Here is a 23,817-nt window from a genome sequence, read left to right on the forward strand (position 1 = left end):
TTGCTTTAATTCCAAAGATGTTAAGTCCGCAACGGTACATGATTTCCGTCCTATATCGTTGGGGGGTTGCATGTATAAGGTGCTAGCTAAGGTTCTTGCGAATTGATTGTGAACTGTTATTGGTAGTGTTGTCTCTGATGCTCAATCTGCTTTTGTCAAAGGCAAGTAGATTTTGGATGGCATTCTGGTGGCTAATGAGGCGATGGATGAGGCTCGCCGTCTTAAGAAGGAAATGTTGCTTTTCAAGGTAGATTTTGAGAAAGCATACGACTCGGTGGATTTAAAATACTTGGACGCGATAATGCAAAAAATGAATTTTTCGACGTTGTGGAGGAAGTGGATGTCAGAATGTGTAGGAACGGCTACTGTGTCAGTGTTGGTTAATGGGAGCCCTACGGAAGAATTTTGTATAGAACGTGGGCTTCGACAGGGTGATCCTCTTTCATCGTTTATGTTTTTATTAGCTGCTGAAGGTTTCAATGTCCTTATGTCGTCTTTAAAGGAGAAGGGGTTGTTTCATGGTTATCGAGTGGGGCGTGACAACGACTTGTGCCAGTCGCATCTTCAGTTTGCTGATGATACATTAATAATTGGTAACAAGAGTTGGTTGAATGTCCGTTCTATGAGGGTTGTTTTGTTGATTTTCGAGCAAGTATTAAGTTTAAAAGTTAATTTTCACAAGAGTTTGCTTACAGGAGTTAATGTGTCTGATTCTTGGTTGTCGGAGGCGGCGTTGGTTTTAAATTGCCGTGTTGGGGCCTTTCCTTTTGTGTACTTGGGTTTTCCTATAGGAGGGGATCCGCGGAAACTAGTGTAACACCCCGTTCTCCCAACAAATTAATATTAATAAATAAAATCAGAGTAATCACACAACGGAGTGTCACACTACTTTTCAAAATTTCATAATAGAAAATTGTCTATTTATTTAAAAACCGACATTTAAATTATCTTACAAACTGCAGCGGAATAATTCTTTAAAATATAAATTCAACCAAATTCAACATCAATAAAAGTCTTGGCATAAGGCCACAACATAATTCAACTTTATTCTAATAGCAAGTCTTTTCCAAAATATGTGATACATAAAAGAAATGAGAAGACACTCGCGACGATCCCCATCCTAATATGTATCAGAGCCCTAGACACTTGAGCCAATCAACCTACAAGCCATCATTACCTGCACATTACCCACGGTCGAGGCAACATATACGCAGAAGGGGTGAGAAACTTATCCAATAATGATAATATATAATTCATCAAATTAATGAAAATAACAATATATCACAACATGCATCATTAATAATGTATATAAAGAATACATATAACAATATAATCATTTTTCGGCAACAGGGTACAACAACAACAACAACAACATTATCCACAACGACACCGATAACTCGACAATTCGACAACGACAACAACTCGACAATTCGACAACGACAACAACTCGACAATTCGACAACGACAACAACTCGACAATGCTACAACGACAACAACTCGACAATGCTACAACGACAACAACGACTCAACAATGCTACGACAACAACAACTATGCATCATGCAGGTGGTACCAATCTACGCGCGTTGAATGCTAAGCATTCCAGGGCATAAGCCCCCAACAATTTGGATGGTTAAAGCATCCCAGGGCATAAGCCCCCAACAGGTGAATGATAAACATTCCAGGGCATAAGCCCCCAACGGGTTGAATGATGAACATTCCAGGGCATAAGCCCCCAACAGATGTGAGTATGCAAATGGACTCAACTTGTGTATATCAACATACCACTTCAACAGCGACTACAACAACAACATATGTGCCTAAAACAATTATGACACACTCCCCAACTTCGACATCGGATGATACAACGACATCAACAACGGAAATCAACGACATAGCATATATATAAATCAATTACATTCATCTCAAAGTCTAAAACATCCCCCACAAGCAATTAAGTTTTGATCAATAGAACATAAGTCAAATATCCGTAAAACACCTCAACTAAATCCCTAACACTTAAGTTTGAAGTTGGGAAACCAACCATAAGTTTTTGGACTAACTTGGGATTAGTTATTCTAAGCTTTCTTAAAATTTTCTGAAGACCCACCTGGACTATTTTTATCATAACTCAAAATCTACAAATCTTTTCCACTCCAAACCAGGGCCATTTTAAAGCTAACTTAATTATCTACAACTTTCATGTTTACACCGAAAGCTAATTCAAAACAGAAACGGGTGAGAAAGACGCAAGAACGCGAAACAGAAAATGCTGTCACTGGACAATTTCGCTAATAGCGAAAATTGAGCTAATAGCGTACCTGTTCCAGAGGGTTACGCTAATAGCGAATTTCTGGCGAGTTTTTCATCTACTGTTACGATTTTAACACCATTTTCACCCCAAAAACCCATTTTCTGATCCCCTAATCACCCCAAATGAATTAGAACAATGTTTACAGGTTTTATATACAACATAGCAACCACAACAACATAGAAACATGCATCAAACAACACAATTCATCATATTTTCCTCAATTAACATAAAACTTCTAACCCTAAAACCAAGAACAACAATTCATCAAATTTCATAATTATATACCATGAATATTGAAAGGAATCCCACCCTTACCTTATCTCAGCAAATTCTACAGCAAAAATTGGTTGGATCCTCTCTTCCTAGCTCTTCTCCTAGCTTTCTCTTTCTTCTCTCCAAAACCAGTTTTTCTAGAGTTTTCACGTGAAAATGTTTTTGTTTCTGACTTTCTGTTTTTACTGTAAACTAAAACCTCTATTTTCTCTTAACTCCCTTAATTTCTATTAATTTCCACTTAATTCCCCTTAACCAAAAATAAATACTATTTCTATAATATTTCTATTTCTCATATTATTTCTATCCAATAATAACAACATTCATTTAAATAATACACAACCCCAATATTCATATAATAAATAGCATCATAACATATTTCATATAAAAATCATATAAAACATATATTTCACATAAAATCATATATATATAGCAATTAAAGTCATATAAAAATATTCACACCTCTACTAAAATATTAGAATAAAAATGGGGCGTTACAACTCTCCCCAACTTATAGAATTTCGTCCTCGAAATATTACCTCAAGTAAACAAGTCAGGATAAGACTCCTGCATCTTACTCTCCAACTCCCAAGTAAGACTTTCACCAGCTGCTCCTCCCCAAACAACTCTCACTAGAGGTATCTCCTTGCCTCTCAACGTCTTCACCTTACGATCATCGATCCTCAAAGGTAAAGTTTCTACCGTAAGGTTGTCTCTAACTTGCACATCATCTCTAGGAATGACATGTGAAGGATCCGCTACATACTTCCGCAGTTGTGACACATGAAACACATCATGCAAGTTCGAAAGATGTGGTGGCAAGCCAACTCTATAAGCCACCGTGCCAATTTTCTCAGATATCTGATAAGGACCAATAAACTTTGGAGTCAGCTTCTTGGACTTCAATGCACGACCCACACCAGTCATAGGAGTGACTCTCAAGAACACATGGTCACCCTCTTGAAACTCAAGGTCCTTCCTACGCTTGTCATGATAACTCTTCTGTCGACTCTGCGACGCTTTCATATGCTCTCTTATCATCTTGACCTTCTCCGTAGTCTGCTGAACTATTTCAGGCCCTAACACAACACTTTCACCCGACTCAAACCAACATAAAGGAGTTCTACACCTTCGACCATATAAAGCTTCGAAAGGTGCCATACCAATACTTGAATGGTAACTATTGTTGTACGTGAACTCTATCAATGGTAGGTGACTGTCCCAAGCTCCACCTTGCTCAAGTACACACACCCTCAACAAGTCTTCTAATGATTGGATCGTTCTTTCTGACTGACCATCTGTTTGCGGATGATACGCTGAACTCAACTTCAACTGAGAGCCCAAAGCTTCTTGCAAGCTCTTCCAAAATCTCGAAGTGAACCTCGGATCCCTATCCGACACAATACTCGATGGAACACCATGCAACTTCACAATATTATGAATATAGATCTCCGCCAACTGAGCTACTGAATAGGTGGTATTAATCGGAATGAAGTGTGCCGACTTCGTCAATCTATCGACAATAACCCAAATGGCATCATGCCCTCTTTGAGTGTTTGGTAAACTCGTCACAAAGTCCATGGAGATGCTATCCCATTTCCATTCCGGCACATCTAATGGTGTCAACAAACCAGCAGGCTTCTGATGTTCAACTTTCGATTTCTGACAAGTCAAACATGCATAAACAAATTGTGCGACATCACGCTTCAATCCAGACCACCAAAACAGTTTCTTCAAGTCATGATACATCTTTGTAGCTCCCGGATGAATACTCAAGCTACTTCTGTGACTCTCTTCTAAAATCAACTTTTTCAATTCATCATTATCAGGGATACAAATCCTGCCTCGGAATCTCAACACTCCTTGATCATCAACCTGAAAATCACCATCTGCATTCTGATTACTAGCAGTCATCAAATCTACAAATTTCACATCAACTTCCTGTGCTTCCTTGATACTCTTCAAGAAATCACTATTAATTTTTAACATACCCAACTGCACACTCTGAGGTGCCAATTCACAAACAAGACTCAAGTCTCTAAACTGTTCCAGTAATTCAAATTCTTTCACCATCATTGCCGACATGTGCAACGTTTTCCTACTCAAGGCATCTGCAACCACATTGGCTTTACCCGGATGATAATTCAAACCAAAATCATAATCCTTCAACAACTCTAGCCACCTTCTCTGCCTCATATTCAACTCTTTTTGATCAAATAAATATTTCAGACTCTTATGATCACTAAACACTTCAAATCTGGAACCGTACAAATAGTGTCTCCAAATTTTCAACACAAAAACCACAGCAGCCAACTCTAAATCATGTGTAGGGTAATTCTTCTCATGAATTCTCAATTGTCTTGACGCATAAGCCACTACTTTGCCATCTTGCATAAGCACACCACCTAAACCCAACTTAGACGCATCACAATATACCACAAAAGGTTTATCCGGCTCTGGTAAAATCAAAATTGGGGCCGTCGTCAATCTTCGCTTCAACTCATTGAAATTATTCTCACACTGAGCATCCCACACAAAAGCTTTACCTTTACAGGTCAACTGAGTCAATGGAAGTGCCAACTTCGAAAATCCTTCGATAAATCTTCTGTAATAACCAGCCAAACCAAGGAAACTTCTGATCTCCGTAACTGACTTAGGAGTCTCCCATTGCGATACCGCTTCTACTTTCGACGGGTCAACTGCAATACCACTACCAGAAATAATATGGCCAAGAAAACTTACTTCACTTAACCAGAACTCGCACTTTGACAGTTTTGCATACAATTTCTTTTCTTTCAGCACCTGTAAAACAATCTTCAAATGTTCTGCATGCTCTTCTTCAGTCTTAGAATAAATCAAAATATCGTCAATAAACACAACAACAAATTTATCTAGAAAAGCATGAAAAATTCTGTTCATATACTCCATGAACACTCCAGGCGCATTAGTAACACCGAAAGGCATCACTTTATATTCATAGTGTCCATACCGTGTCCTAAATGCCGTCTTTTGCATATCTTCATCCTTCACCTTAATCTGATGGTAACCTGACCTCAAATCAATTTTACTAAACACACGAGCACCCACTAATTGATCCATCAAGTCATCAATTCTCGGAAGTGGATACCTATTCTTTATCGTCACTTTATTCAGCTGACGGTAATCTATGCACAATCTCATGCTACCATCCTTCTTCTTAACTAGCAACACAGGCGCTCCCCAAGGTGACACACTTGGCCTTATAAACTTCTTATCAAGCAAGTCTTCTAATTGTTTCTTCAACTCTACCAACTCCGAAGCTGACATACGATAAGGAGCCATCGACACCGGCTTCGTACCCGGCACTAGTTCAATCGAAAATTCAACCTCTCTTTCCGGTGGCACATCCGGAATCTCATCAGGAAAAACTTCAGGAAATTCATTCACAACGGGCAGTCTATCAATTATTGACTGATTCTCTACAGACAAATACGCCATCAAAGAAAACATCAAGCTTCCATCATGTTCTAACTGCTTCAGCTGCTTGGTAGATAAAAATTCTGCTCCACTCTCTTCTTCAGCAGAAAAAAAGTACACCGTCTTCCTAAAACAATTAATATGCACATGGTTGTACTCCAACCAGTTCATACCAAGAATCACATCCATACCCGTCAACGGCAAACATACAAGATCAACTTCAAAATCCCTACCATACATAGATATAGGGCAACTCTGACAAACAAACGAAGTGGTTACTGAACCCTTAGCTGGAGTTTCAACAACCATTTCCACAGGCATACTTGACATAACTAGACCCAACTTATTTGCACAATCAACAGCAATGAAACAATGTGTAGCACCAGTATCAATAATAGCAATTAAAGGAGTACCATTAAAGAAACAAGTACCTCTGATAAGTCGATCTTCATTAGCCGTTTGTGTACCGGCCAATGCAAACACTTTTCCACTAGTCTGAGTCTTCTTAGGATTCTTGCACTGAGAACTAATGTGACCCTCTTCATCACAATTGAAGCAAACCATGTCACCACGCTTGCACTCAGCCATCATATGTCCTTTCTTGCCACAACGATGACACTTCTTCTCATCCTGTTGCGTACATGCATTACTCTTGTGGCCTTTCTCACCACACTTGTAACAAACTATCTCAGCTTGAACATTTCTTCCTTTGGGTCTCCTTTCCTCAGGCATCCTCTGTTTGCCCTTGTCAGCAGGGGCACTGTAAGGCTTTGGACGACTCTGCTGTCCCTTACCCCTACGGTCACTCATCACCTTGTAGTGAGCTTTGGTATCATCTTCATAGATTCTGCATCTGCTCACCAAAGCAGAAAAGTCACGGATCTGCTGATAACCAATGGCTCGCTTAATATCAGCGCGCAAACCATTCTCAAACTTTATGCACTTAGAAAATTCAGCATTGTCTCCAGTATAGTGTGGATAGAACTGAGCCAACTCCACAAACTTGGCTGCATACTCTGTCACCGACATGTTTCCTTGCTTCAGCTCAAGGAACTCAATCTCTTTTCTTCCGCGAACATCCTCAGGGAAATATCTGTTTAGGAACTCTCTCCTAAACACAGCCCAAGTCACAGCTGCATCACCTTGCTCTAATTCAGGTAAGAGACTCACCCACCAGTCATCGGCTTCCTCAGCTAGCATGTGCGTACCAAAACGCACCTTCTGGTCATCAGTGCATTGCATAACCCTGAAAACTCTTTCAACCTCTTTGAGCCATGTCTGTGCTCCGTCAGGGTCGTACCTTCCTGCTCTGATACCAATTGTAACACCCCGTTCTCCCAACAAATTAATATTAATAAATAAAATCAGAGTAATCACACAACGGAGTGTCACACCACTTTTCAAAATTTCATAATAGAAAATTGTCTATTTATTTAAAAACCGACATTTAAATTATCTTACAAACTGCAGCGGAAAAATTCTTTAAAATATAAATTCAACCAAATTCAACATCAATAAAAGTCTTGGCATAAGGCCACAACATAATTCAACTTTATTCTAATAGCAAGTCTTTTCCAAAATATGTGATACATAAAAGAAATGAGAAGACACTCGCGACGATCCCCATCCTAATATGTATCAGAGCCCTAGACACTTGAGCCAATCAACCTACAAGCCATCATTACCTGCACATTACCCACGGTCGAGGCAACATATACGCAGAAGGGGTGAGAAACTTATCCAATAATGATAATATATAATTCATCAAATTAATGAAAATAACAATATATCACAACATGCATCATTAATAATGTATATAAAGAATACATATAACAACATAATCATTTTTCGGCAACAGGGTACAACAACAACAACAACAACAACAACAACATTATCCACAACGACACCGATAACTCGACAATTCGACAACGACAACAACTCGACAATTCGACAACGACAACAACTCGACAATTCGACAACGACAACAACTCGACAATGCTACAACGACAACAACTCGACAATGCTACAACGACAACAACGACTCAACAATGCTACGACAACAACAACTATGCATCATGCAGGTGGTACCAATCTACGCGCGTTGAATGCTAAGCATTCCAGGGCATAAGCCCCCAACAATTTGGATGGTTAAAGCATCCCAGGGCATAAGCCCCCAACAGGTGAATGATAAACATTCCAGGGCATAAGCCCCCAACGGGTTGAATGATGAACATTCCAGGGCATAAGCCCCCAACAGATGTGAGTATGCAAATGGACTCAACTTGTGTATATCAACATACCACTTCAACAGCGACTACAACAACAACATATGTGCCTAAAACAATTATGACACACTCCCCAACTTCGACATCGGATGATACAACGACATCAACAACGGAAATCAACGACATAGCATATATATAAATCAATTACATTCATCTCAAAGTCTAAAACATCCCCCACAAGCAATTAAGTTTTGATCAATAGAACATAAGTCAAATATCCGTAAAACACCTCAACTAAATCCCTAACACTTAAGTTTGAAGTTGGGAAACCAACCATAAGTTTTTGGACTAACTTGGGATTAGTTATTCTAAGCTTTCTTAAAATTTTCTGAAGACCCACCTGGACTATTTTTATCATAACTCAAAATCTACAAATCTTTTCCACTCTAAACCAGGGCCATTTTAAAGCTAACTTAATTATCTACAACTTTCATGTTTACACCGAAAGCTAATTCAAAACAGAAACGGGTGAGAAAGACGCAAGAACGCGAAACAGAAAATGCTGTCACTGGACAATTTCGCTAATAGCGAAAATTGAGCTAATAGCGTACCTGTTCCAGAGGGTTACGCTAATAGCGAATTTCTGGCGAGTTTTTCATCTACTGTTACGATTTTAACACCATTTTCACCCCAAAAACCCATTTTCTGATCCCCTAATCACCCCAAATGAATTAGAACAATGTTTACAGGTTTTATATACAACATAGCAACCACAACAACATAGAAACATGCATCAAACAACACAATTCATCATATTTTCCTCAATTAACATAAAACTTCTAACCCTAAAACCAAGAACAACAATTCATCAAATTTCATAATTATATACCATGAATATTGAAAGGAATCCCACCCTTACCTTATCTCAGCAAATTCTACAGCAAAAATTGGTTGGATCCTCTCTTCCTAGCTCTTCTCCTAGCTTTCTCTTTCTTCTCTCCAAAACCAGTTTTTCTAGAGTTTTCACGTGAAAATGTTTTTGTTTCTGACTTTCTGTTTTTACTGTAAACTAAAACCTCTATTTTCTCTTAACTCCCTTAATTTCTATTAATTTCCACTTAATTCCCCTTAACCAAAAATAAATACTATTTCTATAATATTTCTATTTCTCATATTATTTCTATCCAATAATAACAACATTCATTTAAATAATACACAACCCCAATATTCATATAATAAATAGCATCATAACATATTTCATATAAAAATCATATAAAACATATATTTCACATAAAATCATATATATATATAGCAATTAAAGTCATATAAAAATATTCACACCTCTACTAAAATATTAGAATAAAAATGGGGCGTTACAACTAGACTTTTGGAAACCGATTTTGAACAGTATTTATTCTAGATTGTCCAACTAGAAAAGCAAATTTCTCTCGTTTGGTGGCCGCTTGATTCTCTTAAAACTGTCCTATCGTCCCTATCGGTTTATTTTCTTTCCTTCTTCACGGCTTCCACAGGAATCATTTCTTCCATTGAATCTATTTTTTAAATTTTTTTTTGGGGCGGGGGTGAGGATTTTAGGAAAATTGCTTGGGTTGATTGGCATTTTGTCTGTTTACCGAAGGAGAAGGGGGGTTAGGTGTTAGGAGGTTGCTGGAGTTTAATGTGGCGTCATTAGGGAAATGGTGTTGGCGGATGTTAGTGGAAAAGGAGGGTTTATGGTATCAAGTATTAAAGGCTCGATACGGGGAAGTTGGGGGGCGGTTGGTAGAGGGAGGGAGAGATAGTTCTATTTGGTGGAGGATCTTATCTGACATTCGTGGAGGTTTAAGTGTGAGGGCAGAGGGTTGGTTTGAAGACGATGTTCGGAGGAGGGTGGGAGGAGGGAGTAATACATACTTTTGGCTAGACAATTGGGTGGGGGGATTACCTCTTCAGGTGCAATTTCCTTGCCTTTTTGATCTGGCACAAGACAAGGGGGCGACGGTTAGGGAGATGGAGGAGAGAGAGGGTGGACGGTTGTTGGTGGTGCATGGGTGTGGAGGAGGCGCCTTCTGGCTTGGGAAGAGGAGTCCGTTGCGGAGTGTGTGGCTTTTCTTTCTAACATTGTTTTGTAGGAAAATACTATTGACAGGTGGCGATGGGTTCTCGATCCCATCAACGATTACACGGTTCGAGGGACATATCAATGTCTCACATCATCTGATTTTCCTATGGTGCGGGGCTGTTCTGACATGTTTAGGCTGAAGCAAGTCCCGTTGAAGGTCTCTGTTTTTGTTTGGCGACTTCTTCAAAACAGATTGCCAACAAAAGACAACTTGCTTCAAAGGAGAGTCCTTCAACAAAACGCCATTGCCTGTGTTGGAGGGTGCGGACGCCCGGAGACGGTGGTTCATTTCTTTTTTCGCTGCGACATATTTGGGAGCTTGTGGCACCTTATTTATCGGTGGGTTGGTATCTCTTTCATTTCTCCTGAATTGGTTGTCGATCATCTTTATTACTTTGGTACTTTGGTCGGTTTATCGCGATTTACATACTCTTATTTCCAAGTGATTTGGCATGCTACTGTTTGGGTCCTTTGGAAGGAGAGAAACAACATGATTTTTAAGAATACAGCTCAGGATCTGCATAAATTATTAGATACTGCCATGTTTATGTCATTTTTATGGTTAAAAGTTAAGTTGCTTACATCCGCTTTCAGTTATAACGACTGGTAGCGGCACCCTTTATTATGTATGGGTGCTAGGGAATAGTTTTCTTTTAGTTTGTTTTCGTTGTGCTTTATGGCAACAAACTCATAACTTTGTATTACTTTTGGGTGGTTCTTTTCGGCACACCTTGTGCGAATTGAGCCACTTTTGTTGAGTTAAATATCATTTTGGTTTCTTAAAAAAAAAAGATTATATTTGACTACATCTTAAAAATGTATTTACTCTCCCTAAAAAAAATGTGTTTACTCTCTTCCTTGATTCACGCTAATATTTTTTTTTTCTTTCTCCCACACCTTTTATTTCATTTTAATTTCCATAAGGTCATACACCATATTACCATATGTTGATTTTGTTATCTCATGTCGGATGCTAGATTGGAAACAAATTTCCTCCAAACGTTCTTATATTATAATATGGTACTTCCTCAAAAAAAATTTAATTTTTTTTACAAGCAAGATTGATATAAATTATCACCGACAATCAATCTCTTCAACATAAGGTGTACCAAAGAGACCACTAAGAATTTATAATGTCAACACCTGTATTCATATAAAAATTAGCCGATGCCCAAACATAAAAGCGGGTTTGACCACCACACATGAGTACCAAAAGCTAAACACACTTTCTTGGCTTGAAGCCACCATAAAGAACGAGACTTAACCTTTTCTAATAATTGAAACGTAGTATTTTCTTTCTGCTGAAATAATCCGCTGTTACACCATTCCACACAATTCAAGCACAAAATAACCAAATCAAGTGAAGAAAACACCGCCGCGATTTCAGACAACCTGTGTAAAAAATAAACTGATGAAAGTGGTCTGTAATCACCTGAGAATCCGCATAAAAACCGATCCACGACCGCACTAGCTACCACGGAGTATCAAATGTGCTACACGAGAGGAACAAATGTTGAACGTCCTCGTCATGGCCGCACCTAGCCAGACAAAACCGATCTACTGTAGTAATAATATTGCGCTTTGCCAAATTCGCCTTATTTAGTGATAACACGCAAAATGCAATATTATTTTAGCTCGACTTACACATTTTTTTATCTCGATTTTATAGATTTTTCCATATTATGTTGGTATTGTGTGTCTATTTCAGGTAGGTTGTCGTGCGTCAAAATGATGAAATACGGTGAAAAAAGGAAAAAAAGTGAAGGTGATAAAAACACAAGAAGGGGGGGGGGGTTGAATTGTGTTTCTATTTCTTCGTTTTCTCCTAAGCTGAAACTATTGATCAGAAGCAGATAGAATTCCACTTCAGAAGTAATGTTCAGGATCTAAGTGCAGCGGATAAAACAGAGAGAGAGAGAGAGAGAGAGAGAGAGAGAGAGAGAGAGAGAGAGAGAGAGAGAGAGAGAGAAAGACACAAATCAATTATACAAGTTCCTTCCACAAACCAGAAGTAGTCCTGTCCCCCTTGCACTTCCAAGGAGAGTTCACTAAAATGTAATATCTGATTACAACTGCTGACTACTAAAACTAGCAAGAGACTTCAAACTACTCAAGCATAACTGCAAGAGATTTCCTACGCTCCTAAATACAATCAAGAGACTTTCTATGCTCAAGCACAACTGCAAGAGACTTCTATTCAAAATAAATTACGAAGAAAAATGTTTGAGGTTGAACACTTGATATACAATTAGTGGTGTTCACAATACAAATCAGATACAGACTCTTCAGACTCTAAAATTTCTAAGATATGAAAGTTGTTAAGAAATTCTTAGTGAACTTTTGATGCAGAACAATTTTGACAGAGTTTTGGCACTTGTAAATGGTTGTTGAGTCCTTGCCATTCTCTAAGTCTTCACTCCTTTATATAGAGGTGTGAAAGAGACGTTGTGAAATTGCCAGCACATCAAAAAAGAGTCGTTTGAAGTTTTGGTCAATCACCAATGATCTTTTACCTGATATGGTTATTGTCCTATGAAGGATCAATTTCAAATCCATTCCAAGTCTGAAGGAACATCGTTGCAGGCATAGCTGTTTTTCTTGTCTTGTAGCAGAGACAAAAAACAGAGTAGTGGAGGTAGTGGTTGTACACTTCGTACAATTTTACTTTGTCAACGCTCTTCAAAGAACAAGCATCCAATGCCTTTAAATCCTTTCAAAATAGTCGTTGATACACTCTACTGGTCTTCTGCAATGCTAGGCGTGATTAAATCCTTTGAACAGCCTTTGAAGCTTTAAGTCTCTCATCTTCTGATGAACTTCAGCTTCTGGTGATCTTAAGCTTCTAATGAGGTGCTTCTGATGAACTTTCTTCTGATGACGTTATCACATCACTTCAGGAGCACTTTGACTTCAGATGCTTCAAGCTTCATTTTTTTTTGTTGATTCCATTGCTCTCTTTTGTTCTTCCAAAACCTAATAAAGATACCAAATTTTTTGTCTATGGTACTGTACACTTGAACAAATATTAGCATATCCAATTGACAATTTTTTAATACCTTGTTATAATCAAAACTCTAAAGGGTAATGTAAAACACATTTTGTTCCAACAAAAAGGATGGAAAGTCAACAAGTCAGGTGAGAAGTCAAAGCCAAACCAATTCTTTCCCACATTTCAGAATCCGATTTCTCACTTCCTCCTTATTCTCCACTACTTGGAACAGGATCAGAAGCACTTCAGAGGAGATTTTTTCCTATAAATAGACCTGAAGAACTCAGTTGAAGGCACCAAGCTTTTTAGAGAGTGGTTTAGAAACTGATTCTTTCTAAGTTATAAGTACTTATATGCATATTACATTTTCAGTTGTTTTTATTTTGATTCCCAAACGTTTATGCTACCGTACAATTATAAATTTAGTTCTAGTTTTCTTTGATTCTGGATCGCTACTGTGATCTTAGTTCCTTTTTATTCTTCCCTTTTAATTCCATTTTAATTGCTGTTGTTCCTTTACTGTTGATGCGCCCATTTGTTTCAATTCCATTCAAGCTATTTTCCCAATTTTGAAACCAAAGTAACGTTACTTGACATTGGTCTATGTGAGATTCGACATCTTTTATACTAAAACCGATATTTTCGTGCACTTGCGGACCTACAAGTTGGCAAACGATCACGAAGCAAACACCACGCAAAAATGGAGACCTTCAACGAAACCTGTTTGTGCCAATTAAAATATGAGTCTGAACATATAGGCGGGTGATCTTGAGTTGTGAGCATATAACAAACACCACTAACTAAGTACCCACTGAAGGATCCGGGAGCCACTGCCAACCATCTGGGAAGGTAGAATGCAAAGAAACATCAGATAATAATAACCTACACTCTGCTAGTATCTCCTCCTCCCACACTCATAAACTCCGCCTCCAAACCCAAGCTTCCCCACCTTCCCCCGCCCAAGCAAAATATTTGATGTTTTAATATATTTAATATTTTTTTCTTCTCAAGTTTACCCTTGTAGAAACACACTTTGTTAAACTATTAAGGGAGTTGTGACCTTTGGTTTATCAAATGTAAATTTAATCATAAATAATTACTTTTTAGTCCAAAACATACAAATATTTTTATACTTTAATTACTCCTTAAGACTTGTGTCAAAAGGTAAACAATAAAAAGATAAAACATGGAGGGTGTACAAATTAAGTCTTTTCAAATCTCATATTTGCCGCTCATAATAACATTTGACTAAGTGTAAACCGATTTGAAGTTCTATGTGTTTTTTGTCCTCGTGAGCTTAGCTCAGTTGGTAGGGATAATGCATAATATATTCAAGGCCTGGAGTTCGAACATCGACCACCACAAAAAAAATATCATGCCTCATCACCTTCATACGCTCCTTAGTTGTACGCAAATAACTTTTTGGGTCCTCCTTACTCTTGAACTTTTGCAAGATCACAGTGAAGCCTTGGATTCTCAATCTCTTGACATCTCATCTCGTTGGGTTTTGAGTCCCCTTCAATGCAAGAGAGGTGACGGTTTTTTCCCCATATGTTCTTACTAAGTGTTAGAACGTGTTATAGAAATTCTTATCATTTGAAAAGAAAAAAAAATACAATTATATATATATATATATATATATATATATATATATATATTTAAGTGGTACATTTTGGAAGTTTTAAGAGAATTTTGTGTTTACTATGTGTGTACTTGATGAAAAGAATTCTATGTTATTTGTGATTAATGTTTGAGAAGGGAAGTTTTATTCTTGTATATGAATTTTCTCTTTGTTTGTGTAAGTGGCGACTAGTTTGTTTAATTGTATTGCATAAGGGGTGGAAATTATGTTTTTACTATTATTATGCATTCTCTCTGTGATGCCTTAGTGGCAGGTTAACCTCTTTTCATCATCATGGCATGACATGTGCATATTCTGTGTGACGCCAGTGTGACGGGTTAAATATTCTGTGTGATGCCTTAGTGGCGGGATGACTATATCTGGATGATTTAGTTGTCAGAAGCATGCATCTTATGCATAATTGCATTTGAGTCCGTTATATATTTGTGATGTATTAATTGATTAACATCTATTATTGTAATAAAGATATTTATGAACTTTTTCTTAAAATATATGAGTTGTTTGTATTTTTATTTCTTTTTGATTAAGAAGTTTTGAAACTGCCTACTTTATGACATTGGTTCTTGTGCTTTTAGAGTAAACCAATTTGAATAAGGAAATTGACTCTTACATTAATAAAATGTTGAAGGCACCAAATAATGAAATATGAAGTTGTTGTGTGATTGAAGCATACGCAGGGACAAATATGGGTTTATTAAATTGTATATTTGGTTTAAAATATTTTTGAAGCACAACTTGGCAATGGGGAGATGATCAATTTTTGGTGTGATGCTTGGTGTGGAGATCCATTCACTTCTACCTTGAACATTCCTACTCATCTTCACAATTCTTTAAACGCACCAGTTTCTCAATTCATCAATAACAACAACTGGTGTGTTCCTCAAAATGTTCTTCAGGCTTTCCCTAATATGCTACAAAAACTGAATTTGGTCACTATTCCTTTGACTCACAAAGAGGACAAGTTGATTTGGAAAAAATCACATGATGGGAATCTATCTTTCAAGGATGCCTATCTTTTTCAAAGTGCTCCTTCTCATCAACAACCTAGCTGGTCCAAAATCATCTGGAATGCCGCTATACCCCCTTCAAAATCTCTTCTCACATGGAGAATTCTTCATGAAAGGATGCCAACCGATGAGCACCTCATCCACAGAGGATGTCATATCACATCTATATGTAGTCTTTGTTCTTTGGCTACTGAATCTTCTGTACATCTCTTTTTGGAATGTAACTTTGCACAACAAATTTGGAATTGGCTCCAATCCATTCTCAATATCAATTTCAGTACCACTACTTTTCTGGATCCTCTGAAAATTATTTAGTGAAACTGATCTCCACAATGTAAGGTAGTTCTTCTTGCTGCTATAATTAATTGGTACAACACCATTTGGTTTTGCAGAAACCAAAGAAGATTTCAGGACAAGACCATTAACTTTAGAACTGCAAAGAGTTTGATTATCTCCAGCACAAGCTTATCTGGTAATATCACCACTCTCACCTCAAGATCCTCCATATCTGAATTTGTTATTTTAATGCACTTTGATGTCAAAATTAAACCTGCTAAGCCACAAATCATCAAAGAAGTAATCTGGTCACCCCCCTTTGCAAACTGGGTGAAGTGCAACTCTGATGGCGCTTCTTTAGGTAATCCTGGAACGGCAGCTTGTGGAGGGGTTTTTCGAAATTCCAATTCAGAATTTTTGGGAGCTTTTGCTATTAATCTTGGTTTGCTAATGCTTTATGTCTGAGCTTATTGGAGCTATGGTGGCCATTGAGATTGCACACAAGAAGGATTGGCGCTACTTTTGGTTAGAAACGGATTCAATGTTTGTTTCTTTGGCTTTCAAGTCTTCCAAAGTTGTTCCATGGCATCTACAAAATAGATGGCACAACTGCATTCATCTTACTGCTTCCATAAATTTCTTTGTTACACATATTTATAAACAAATGCGCTGACACTCTTGCCAACATTGGATTACATCTTGCTTCTCATGTTTGGTTTTCACAACCTCCTTACAATATTAGGGCAGATTTAGTGCACAACAAACTAGGTCTCCCTAATTTTAGAATTTCTTAACCTTGAGGGTTTTGGTTTCATGTCCCCCCTCTTTTTTGCTTTGTTCCTTCTTATCTTTTTATATATATTATGGGATTACAGCTGATGTTGTAATCTCCTTTGCTTAAAAAATAAAAATAAAAATTGAAGTGTATTATTTTCTTCTAATAGGAAATAATAAATTATACATAGTCATTTTCTACTAATTTATTTTAATAGTCTATTTTTCTATTAGTTTCATTCCAATAGTTTTTTTTTTAATGTAGTCTCGTATTTTATAAATAAAATAATTATTTTTAAGTAATGTCTTGGATAAAAAAAATCTAGGCGTTACATCTCACATCTTTGTAAATCGTAAAAATAAACTGGGATCGCACATCAACGTCGTCTTGGATCACCTGATCCATTCCAACGAGAATGCCAGAGGCGAAGCAACCATCACTTTAGCAGACCATGCCAGAGGCGAAGCAACCATCACTTTAGCAGACCTTGTAAGTAGTGATGCATGCCCAAGAGGCCAAACTGTGTACAGTTCTAGTACATTAACCGTCTCCAACGGAGCCAAAGGCAACGGTGGCAGTGTGTGTCGTGGCCATTTCGGTTGCAAGTCGTTGTGAGAGAAAGTATGTCAAATAAGAGGGAATAAGAAAAGTGAAAATGAATGGAAATCATTGGGTGTTGATAACATATGATAAGAACTATAGAGCTTCATTATCTAATGGCTACAAAAAATTTCCCTAACTCCTACTTGGTAGGAGACCTATTGAGGTTTCCCACTCTAGGCAAAGCCTTGGGAACACACTTATTTGACAACAATATGAGACACTTGCATTGTTCTTTGTATTTATACGGTGAACAATACTTTAATTAATTTATTTATTTTAAACAATTAGGTAAGGTTAAAGGCATAAGGGGGTGCTGTTATATCTAGAGGTTTATAGGACTTTGAAAAAGACAAGAAGAAAATTGAACCAAAGTTGGAGAAGCAAAATAACATTGACATTGTTTAAACCTTTTCTATCCATGGTGACGATTTCGACCATGGTGTGATAAAAAAATTCTGGAGTGTATTGGCCTAACTCCTAAGGAGAATTTTTCCTTGATGAAGAAGATTGGCCATGTCATTTACAACTAAAAAAGATTAGAATCCATAGCCAGTAGTGAAGGAAATCGACATGTTCTTTACCTAAGACAATATCTTTGGTTTTAGTATGGCAGACGATTATCAGAGTTTGGATCTTCTCCATTTATCAATATCAACCAAAACTAATATGGAATTTTTCATAAAAAAAAAAAAATATTATGGATATAATACACAAAATAAAGCCGACTCTATGCGAGGAAACTAAAATAGCCAAGACAACCTGCTTTATTTCATTTCATAATATTCGAACACAAAATATGTTGCAACAACAAACCATTTATAATTATTTCATACATTATTCTCAACCAGACACAATTATTATTTCACAATATTATCTCATTACTTAGTGTTTGATTAAGGGTGCTCGAATAGGAATTTTTTCTGTGAAGGTTGATTGAAGATGAACACATTGACACTCGTGTGCAACACATGCAATATATAGATTACAGTCTGGGTTTTTCGCTTTGTGACAATCACTATCTTTGTTACAATATTCTCTTCCGGCTTGTGATTCCATACACATATCTACATACACAAACAATACATAAAAATAATTAGAACAATATACAAAATAACTTACGGGTAAATTGGTTGATGTAAAAAATCAATAAAACAATCCATAAAAATTTCTCAAACCCTCATTATATTGATTTTAGACCTGATGCAATGATAAAAAGAACCAACAAACACGCCATCGTTAAAGAATATATTTTTGTTGTTTCCATCTTTTTCATACAACTTCTCTTTACAAGTATGTTTATATTGACAATGATATTCCAGCCTTTACTTTTGACAAGTATGTATACATATATATATGAAATACTTTTCAAACAATTTAGTAGAAAATTAAATAAAAAAATGGTGAGTCACCTTGATCATTAAATATTTTTGACTTAAATTTATAACATACTATTCTTAAACATCTTTTTAGTCAGAATAATTTAAATCTTTCAAGTATTTACTATATAAAATAAAATTGACTTGACTATTTTTTCTAAAAGAAAATGGTGAGTCACCTTGATCATTAAATATTTTTGACTTAAATTTATAACATACTATTCTTAAACATCTTTTTAGTCAGAATAATTTAAATCTTTCAAGTATTTACTATATAAAATAAAATTGACTTGACTATTTTTTCTAAAAGAAATTGAATTCATATTATCAACGCGATCATGATGAAAAACATCTATGGTAACTTTCGATTCTAAAGTGAAGTCCACATTATCAAAGGACATATCGCTTAACTACTCCAAAGCATGATATCAACCAGTGGCATATCTAGGACCCTGGTCAGGGGGTGGAAACATTTTTGTCTAACAAATTTTGATTTTTTTCTCGTTAAAAGTTGCCCACTTTACTCCTTTGAAATATCTTCTTCTATACAAATGATCGTTGTTCTTAGATCAATATTGTTTCGATTTTAAATTTTAGTACTTTTTACAATCATGTTTAGAACATTTTAAAAATTTAAATCATCAATATGACTTAGTGGTGAAAGGACTAAGAAATTAGTTAACTCATTCTAACATTTAAAGCTTGAAATTTAAAAGACCATTATCACCATTCATCAATAATATATAGATATTAAGATATTAGTCATGTCCTACAAAGAGAGGGATATAAAAAAAATGGACGACAAAATAAAAGAAGGAAAGTGGTGCAACTAGACAATAGTAAAATATAAATAAAGTTATCTTTATATAATACAAAAGCATACCTCTATAAGCGATAGTACACGTGGCATCTTCTTGCTCTTCATCTCATTTAATGTTTTTCTGTCAACCAATCAAAATCGATATTGAATCATTTACTTTTTGTTAGCCAATCAAAATGGATCAATGACTCATTTACTTTTCATGAGCCAATTAAAATTGATAATGACATGATTTTTTTTCCTATATATAGAGACAATTTGTTTTTCATTATTTTCATCTACATCTTCCTCCCAAAAAAAATCATTGTTTTCAACCCCATTCTCTTTTCTTTTATTTGTTTATTTCTTAATGACATGTTACTTTTTATTGTGATTTCTTATGTTGCTATTTTCTACTCATATTTTCTTTTAAATTTTTCTTTTGGTGCTTTTTTCTATATTCTTTGTTTTTGACCGAATCTCTATTCATGTTTCTATTTTCTTTTGTAGATAACAAAAAAAAATTGTTTTTATGGCTCCTTTGATTTATTTAAAACAGACAATAACAAAACTAATATTTTATAATTAAAACAAATAGATATTTGAGTGGACAAAGTTAATTAATTAATGGACGTATAAATAAAAAACAAAAACAAGACCTTGCGTTAGTGTATAATGTTTTTGGTTTTTTTAGTTTTATTTCCTTCATCCTTATGAAATATTTAAATGAATTCATACTATTATTAAAAATAATATTCTAATTAATGATTATTAAATTATTAAAAAATTTTAGAATAAAATATTAATGTTTTATTCAACACCATATCTTTGTATTCATTCTTTTTTTTTAAGGAGCATCAATTCTATTATTAAAACTTATAATCGCAAATGGTTTAAAAACGACTCCATATTTAATTCTTTCCACAATATTCGTTCCATCCTTGACTTCTACGGAAAAACAATTCTTTTAAAACACTTCTCCAAACTTGAAAAATTAAAATTGATTGATTTTGAAATTGTAATCATAGTAATATAAAAAAATAAATATGAAAATCACTTATTTTGGCTCAAGTTGTTTATGAACTCCATCAAATGATTTTTTTTGGGAAAACTCAAATTTTAGTTACGTCACGGTTGAACTCTTCTCTTAGGAACCATAAGGTTAACAAAAAAAAAAATATAAAGACACCTAAATACCCATTATTATTATTTTAGGGAATAAATGCTCATTATCATTTTCCCTAAAAATAATCATACAATATACAACAATATAATTTCCACTAAACGGTCTTTATTACTTTTCTAAAAATAATGAAATTGAATATGTCATCATATTTTTACACCTATTCCTTTTTTAAAAGATGATATTCCATAGGTTTGTACTACATATAAATTTGCTTCTATTTAATGGTGTTTTTTTTTTGTTAATGATACTAACAAAGTTTAATCTGGTTATACGATAAAGGATCAAGTTGCACTAACTTACACAAGTTAAGAGATCAATTTGACTTATATTAAAATTAAGGGACCAAACTGAGATTTTAAAATAAGTTTATGGGTTAAATTGACCAATTTTAAAGTTATGGGACTAAATTAAACTTTAAAATTAGTTACAGGGCCAAAGTGACATTTAAGCCAAAGAAAAAAAATTAACAATACGGAAAAATCATATAATTATAGAAATAGTAATAACAACAATATTTAAAAGGAGAATTGAATGATATTATTAGTATTAATATTTGCTATCATGTTTTTTTTTTTAAATATGGTAACATGTCTTTAAATTTTTTTTTATAAGTTAATACTAAATTACTAATAGTAGCATTACAAAGGAAGGTAGACTCAATTGGTAAAGAATTGACTTAACTGCAAGGTAATTGATTTAACTTATGGTGTGCTTGCGCGAGGACTTCTTTAGTGAATGATTTACAAGTACCTCTCTAAATGCTCTTCGAGCCATGAGATTTGTTTTGACCCTGATGAGCTTCCGAAGCCTAACTCATCTAAACATTTTATCATTTTTTTAAAATTGTAAATTTAAAAAAAAATTAAAAATGAAAAATCTCAACTTTTTGATTCAAAATGAAAGCCTAAATTTTAGCATATTATAAAAGAAAAAAGATCAATCGAAAACATTTTTTAGGAAAGATTATTCAATAAAATGGAAAAATCATATAATTATAGAAACAATAATAATAAAGTTTTGAAGAAGAATCGAATGTTACCCAAAATTAAATTTGAGCAATAACCGGTGATTTTTTAAATTCCAATTTTACTAATTTTCTACAAAGTCCGTATTTCAAATTTTTCTTAAAGTATATATGTCGTGTCCTTTTAATAGCATAATGCATGTAAAAGTCTTTTAATAACACATTTTTTAATGCCTTTTTGTCTAATTTTATAAATAAAAATGTACATGGGATAACTCTTTAATGATCATTGCACTAACGATTTTTGAGGTATAATATTTAATGAAGTTAATAAAATAAGAAACAAAAATCATATTGACTTTATTTTTAATAAAAAAAATATGTCGGCGAATGTTGATTTTGTGATAGGTATGAAATATGATTTCATCTATCTTCAATGATACTAGCCTAAATCTAAAATTTGTCTTTTTACTACTAGATTAAACCCTGAGAGTTGAAAAATCACAATTAACTAGATTAAATCCTGAGAGTTTATCATAATGCCGGGATTTCCAGTGGAGCCTACATTGGGTTGGGTAATCATGTTAGGTCAATAGCAATCACGCAAGTTAATTTGACACTACATCTTCACGCAGAACCTTAAAGCCCTACATATGGGTAATCTCATTTATATGTTGATCAAATTCTACTCTTTCTTCCGATATGTAGAACGTTAACTCACACTTCATACATTAACGTATTTTAATCAAGTGTGTGAATTTATGCATTCATAATTATGTGACGTAGTCATAAAAAGTAAAATAGAGACACAAACATGTTCAAAAATGTGGGTTAGTGGTGATTTCATGGATGTAGGTTTACGCTCCTTTCTTTCATGAGAAGGGATAAATGAAATTAGAAGCAAAGTGAATACGAAAAAGGACATTGATTATGAGAGAAATGATAAGAGAAAAAGATATGCAATGGGTTTTCTGTCATGAGTTGGAACCTTTAAATCCAAAGTTTTTCTTTTTACCACTAGATTAAACCCTTAGAGTCGGAAAATCACAATGAAGTAGAAAATGCATTTTTAATTCAAATTAATCATGATAAATAGCATATTCATTATACATGAACCATCTCTCATCTTGGTTTTTCACTGAAAAAAGTTTATTGGTTTAATTGTTCTTGATTATTGAAATTACATTATGAAACACATTTTTCAAAAGTTGTTGGTAATTTTATGAGTTTCTTGAAAGGGTTGAGAATTTCTCGATAATTAATTTACCAAAACATTAGACTCAATTAGAAACAAACCACATCATTTAAAAATGTATAATAAACATGTATGTTGTCAACTTAACGTAACATAAAAGTGCTTTTCTAAGGTTAAATCCTACCAAAGACCAAAAATAAAAGAATTTGAAATAATACAAGTTGAATGAAATAAATGGTATGAAAGAGAACAACATGGAAAAACTTAAATTTCATATTTTCTAGAAGAAGAATTAGACTAAACCAAAAAAAGTGTTATATCATTTTAAATTTTTTAATAAGCATGTATTTTATCAACTTAGCATAATACATCTGCATTTGTCTAATGTAAGATCCCATCAAATGCCAAAAGTAAATGAATTTGAAAAAAAATATTAAGTTTGAATAAAAAATATAGCATTAAAGCGAATGACATCTACTAACTAAAATTTAAGATAAAAAAAAAACAAACAAATGACATTCAAAAACTAACAAATCAGTTTATCATAATGTTAGGCCTTCCAATAGAGCCTACATTAGGTTGGATAATCATGTTATGTTAATAGCAACCAAACAAGT

The 23,817-nt window shown here is 34.9% G+C and overlaps 1 protein-coding gene, 2 long non-coding RNA genes and 1 pseudogene across 4 annotated transcripts; 1 reads left to right on the forward strand and 3 right to left on the reverse strand.

Annotated features, from left to right (window-relative positions):
• Positions 1 to 70: 70 nt before the first annotated feature.
• LOC146937612 (uncharacterized) lies at positions 71 to 16,767 on the forward strand (annotated as a pseudogene).
• Positions 899 to 7,283, reverse strand: LOC146937613 (uncharacterized). 2 transcript variants are annotated; one of them, XR_015030987.1, is made up of 2 exons: positions 2,628 to 2,726; positions 899 to 1,177 (listed from the first exon to the last, which is right to left on the reverse strand). XR_015030987.1 is itself a non-coding variant. In XM_085751835.1 (2 exons), exons 1-2 carry the CDS (start codon positions 7,281 to 7,283, stop codon positions 1,161 to 1,163), a joined length of 828 nt encoding a protein of 275 aa, XP_085607961.1. In that variant the 3' UTR covers positions 899 to 1,160. The 2 variants fall into 2 exon arrangements, 1 of the variants encoding a protein (XP_085607961.1); XM_085751835.1 differs by lacking the exon at positions 2,628 to 2,726 and adding an exon at positions 6,473 to 7,283.
• LOC146937614 (uncharacterized) lies at positions 7,448 to 9,284 on the reverse strand. Its single transcript, XR_015030988.1, has 2 exons — positions 9,186 to 9,284; positions 7,448 to 7,726 (listed from the first exon to the last, which is right to left on the reverse strand). It is a non-coding gene; the product is annotated as an uncharacterized LOC146937614 (long non-coding RNA).
• A 1,654-nt stretch (positions 16,768 to 18,421) lies between the features above and the next one.
• On the reverse strand, positions 18,422 to 18,999 carry LOC146937615 (uncharacterized). Its single transcript, XR_015030990.1, has 2 exons — positions 18,878 to 18,999; positions 18,422 to 18,744 (listed from the first exon to the last, which is right to left on the reverse strand). It is a non-coding gene; the product is annotated as an uncharacterized LOC146937615 (long non-coding RNA).
• Between the last annotated feature and the right edge of the window lie 4,818 nt (positions 19,000 to 23,817).

Source organism: Medicago sativa, chromosome 3 (assembly GCF_051527215.1).
Source record: "Medicago sativa cultivar Bolivia chromosome 3, Bolivia_mono, whole genome shotgun sequence".
In the NCBI taxonomy this organism is placed as follows: Eukaryota; Viridiplantae; Streptophyta; class Magnoliopsida; order Fabales; family Fabaceae; genus Medicago; species Medicago sativa.

Excerpts from the sequence above, each read along its gene's own strand:
- LOC146937613 (XM_085751835.1), bottom strand. The coding sequence starts at position 7,283 with ATGCAATGCACTGATGACCAGAAGGTGCGTTTTGGTACGCACATGCTA.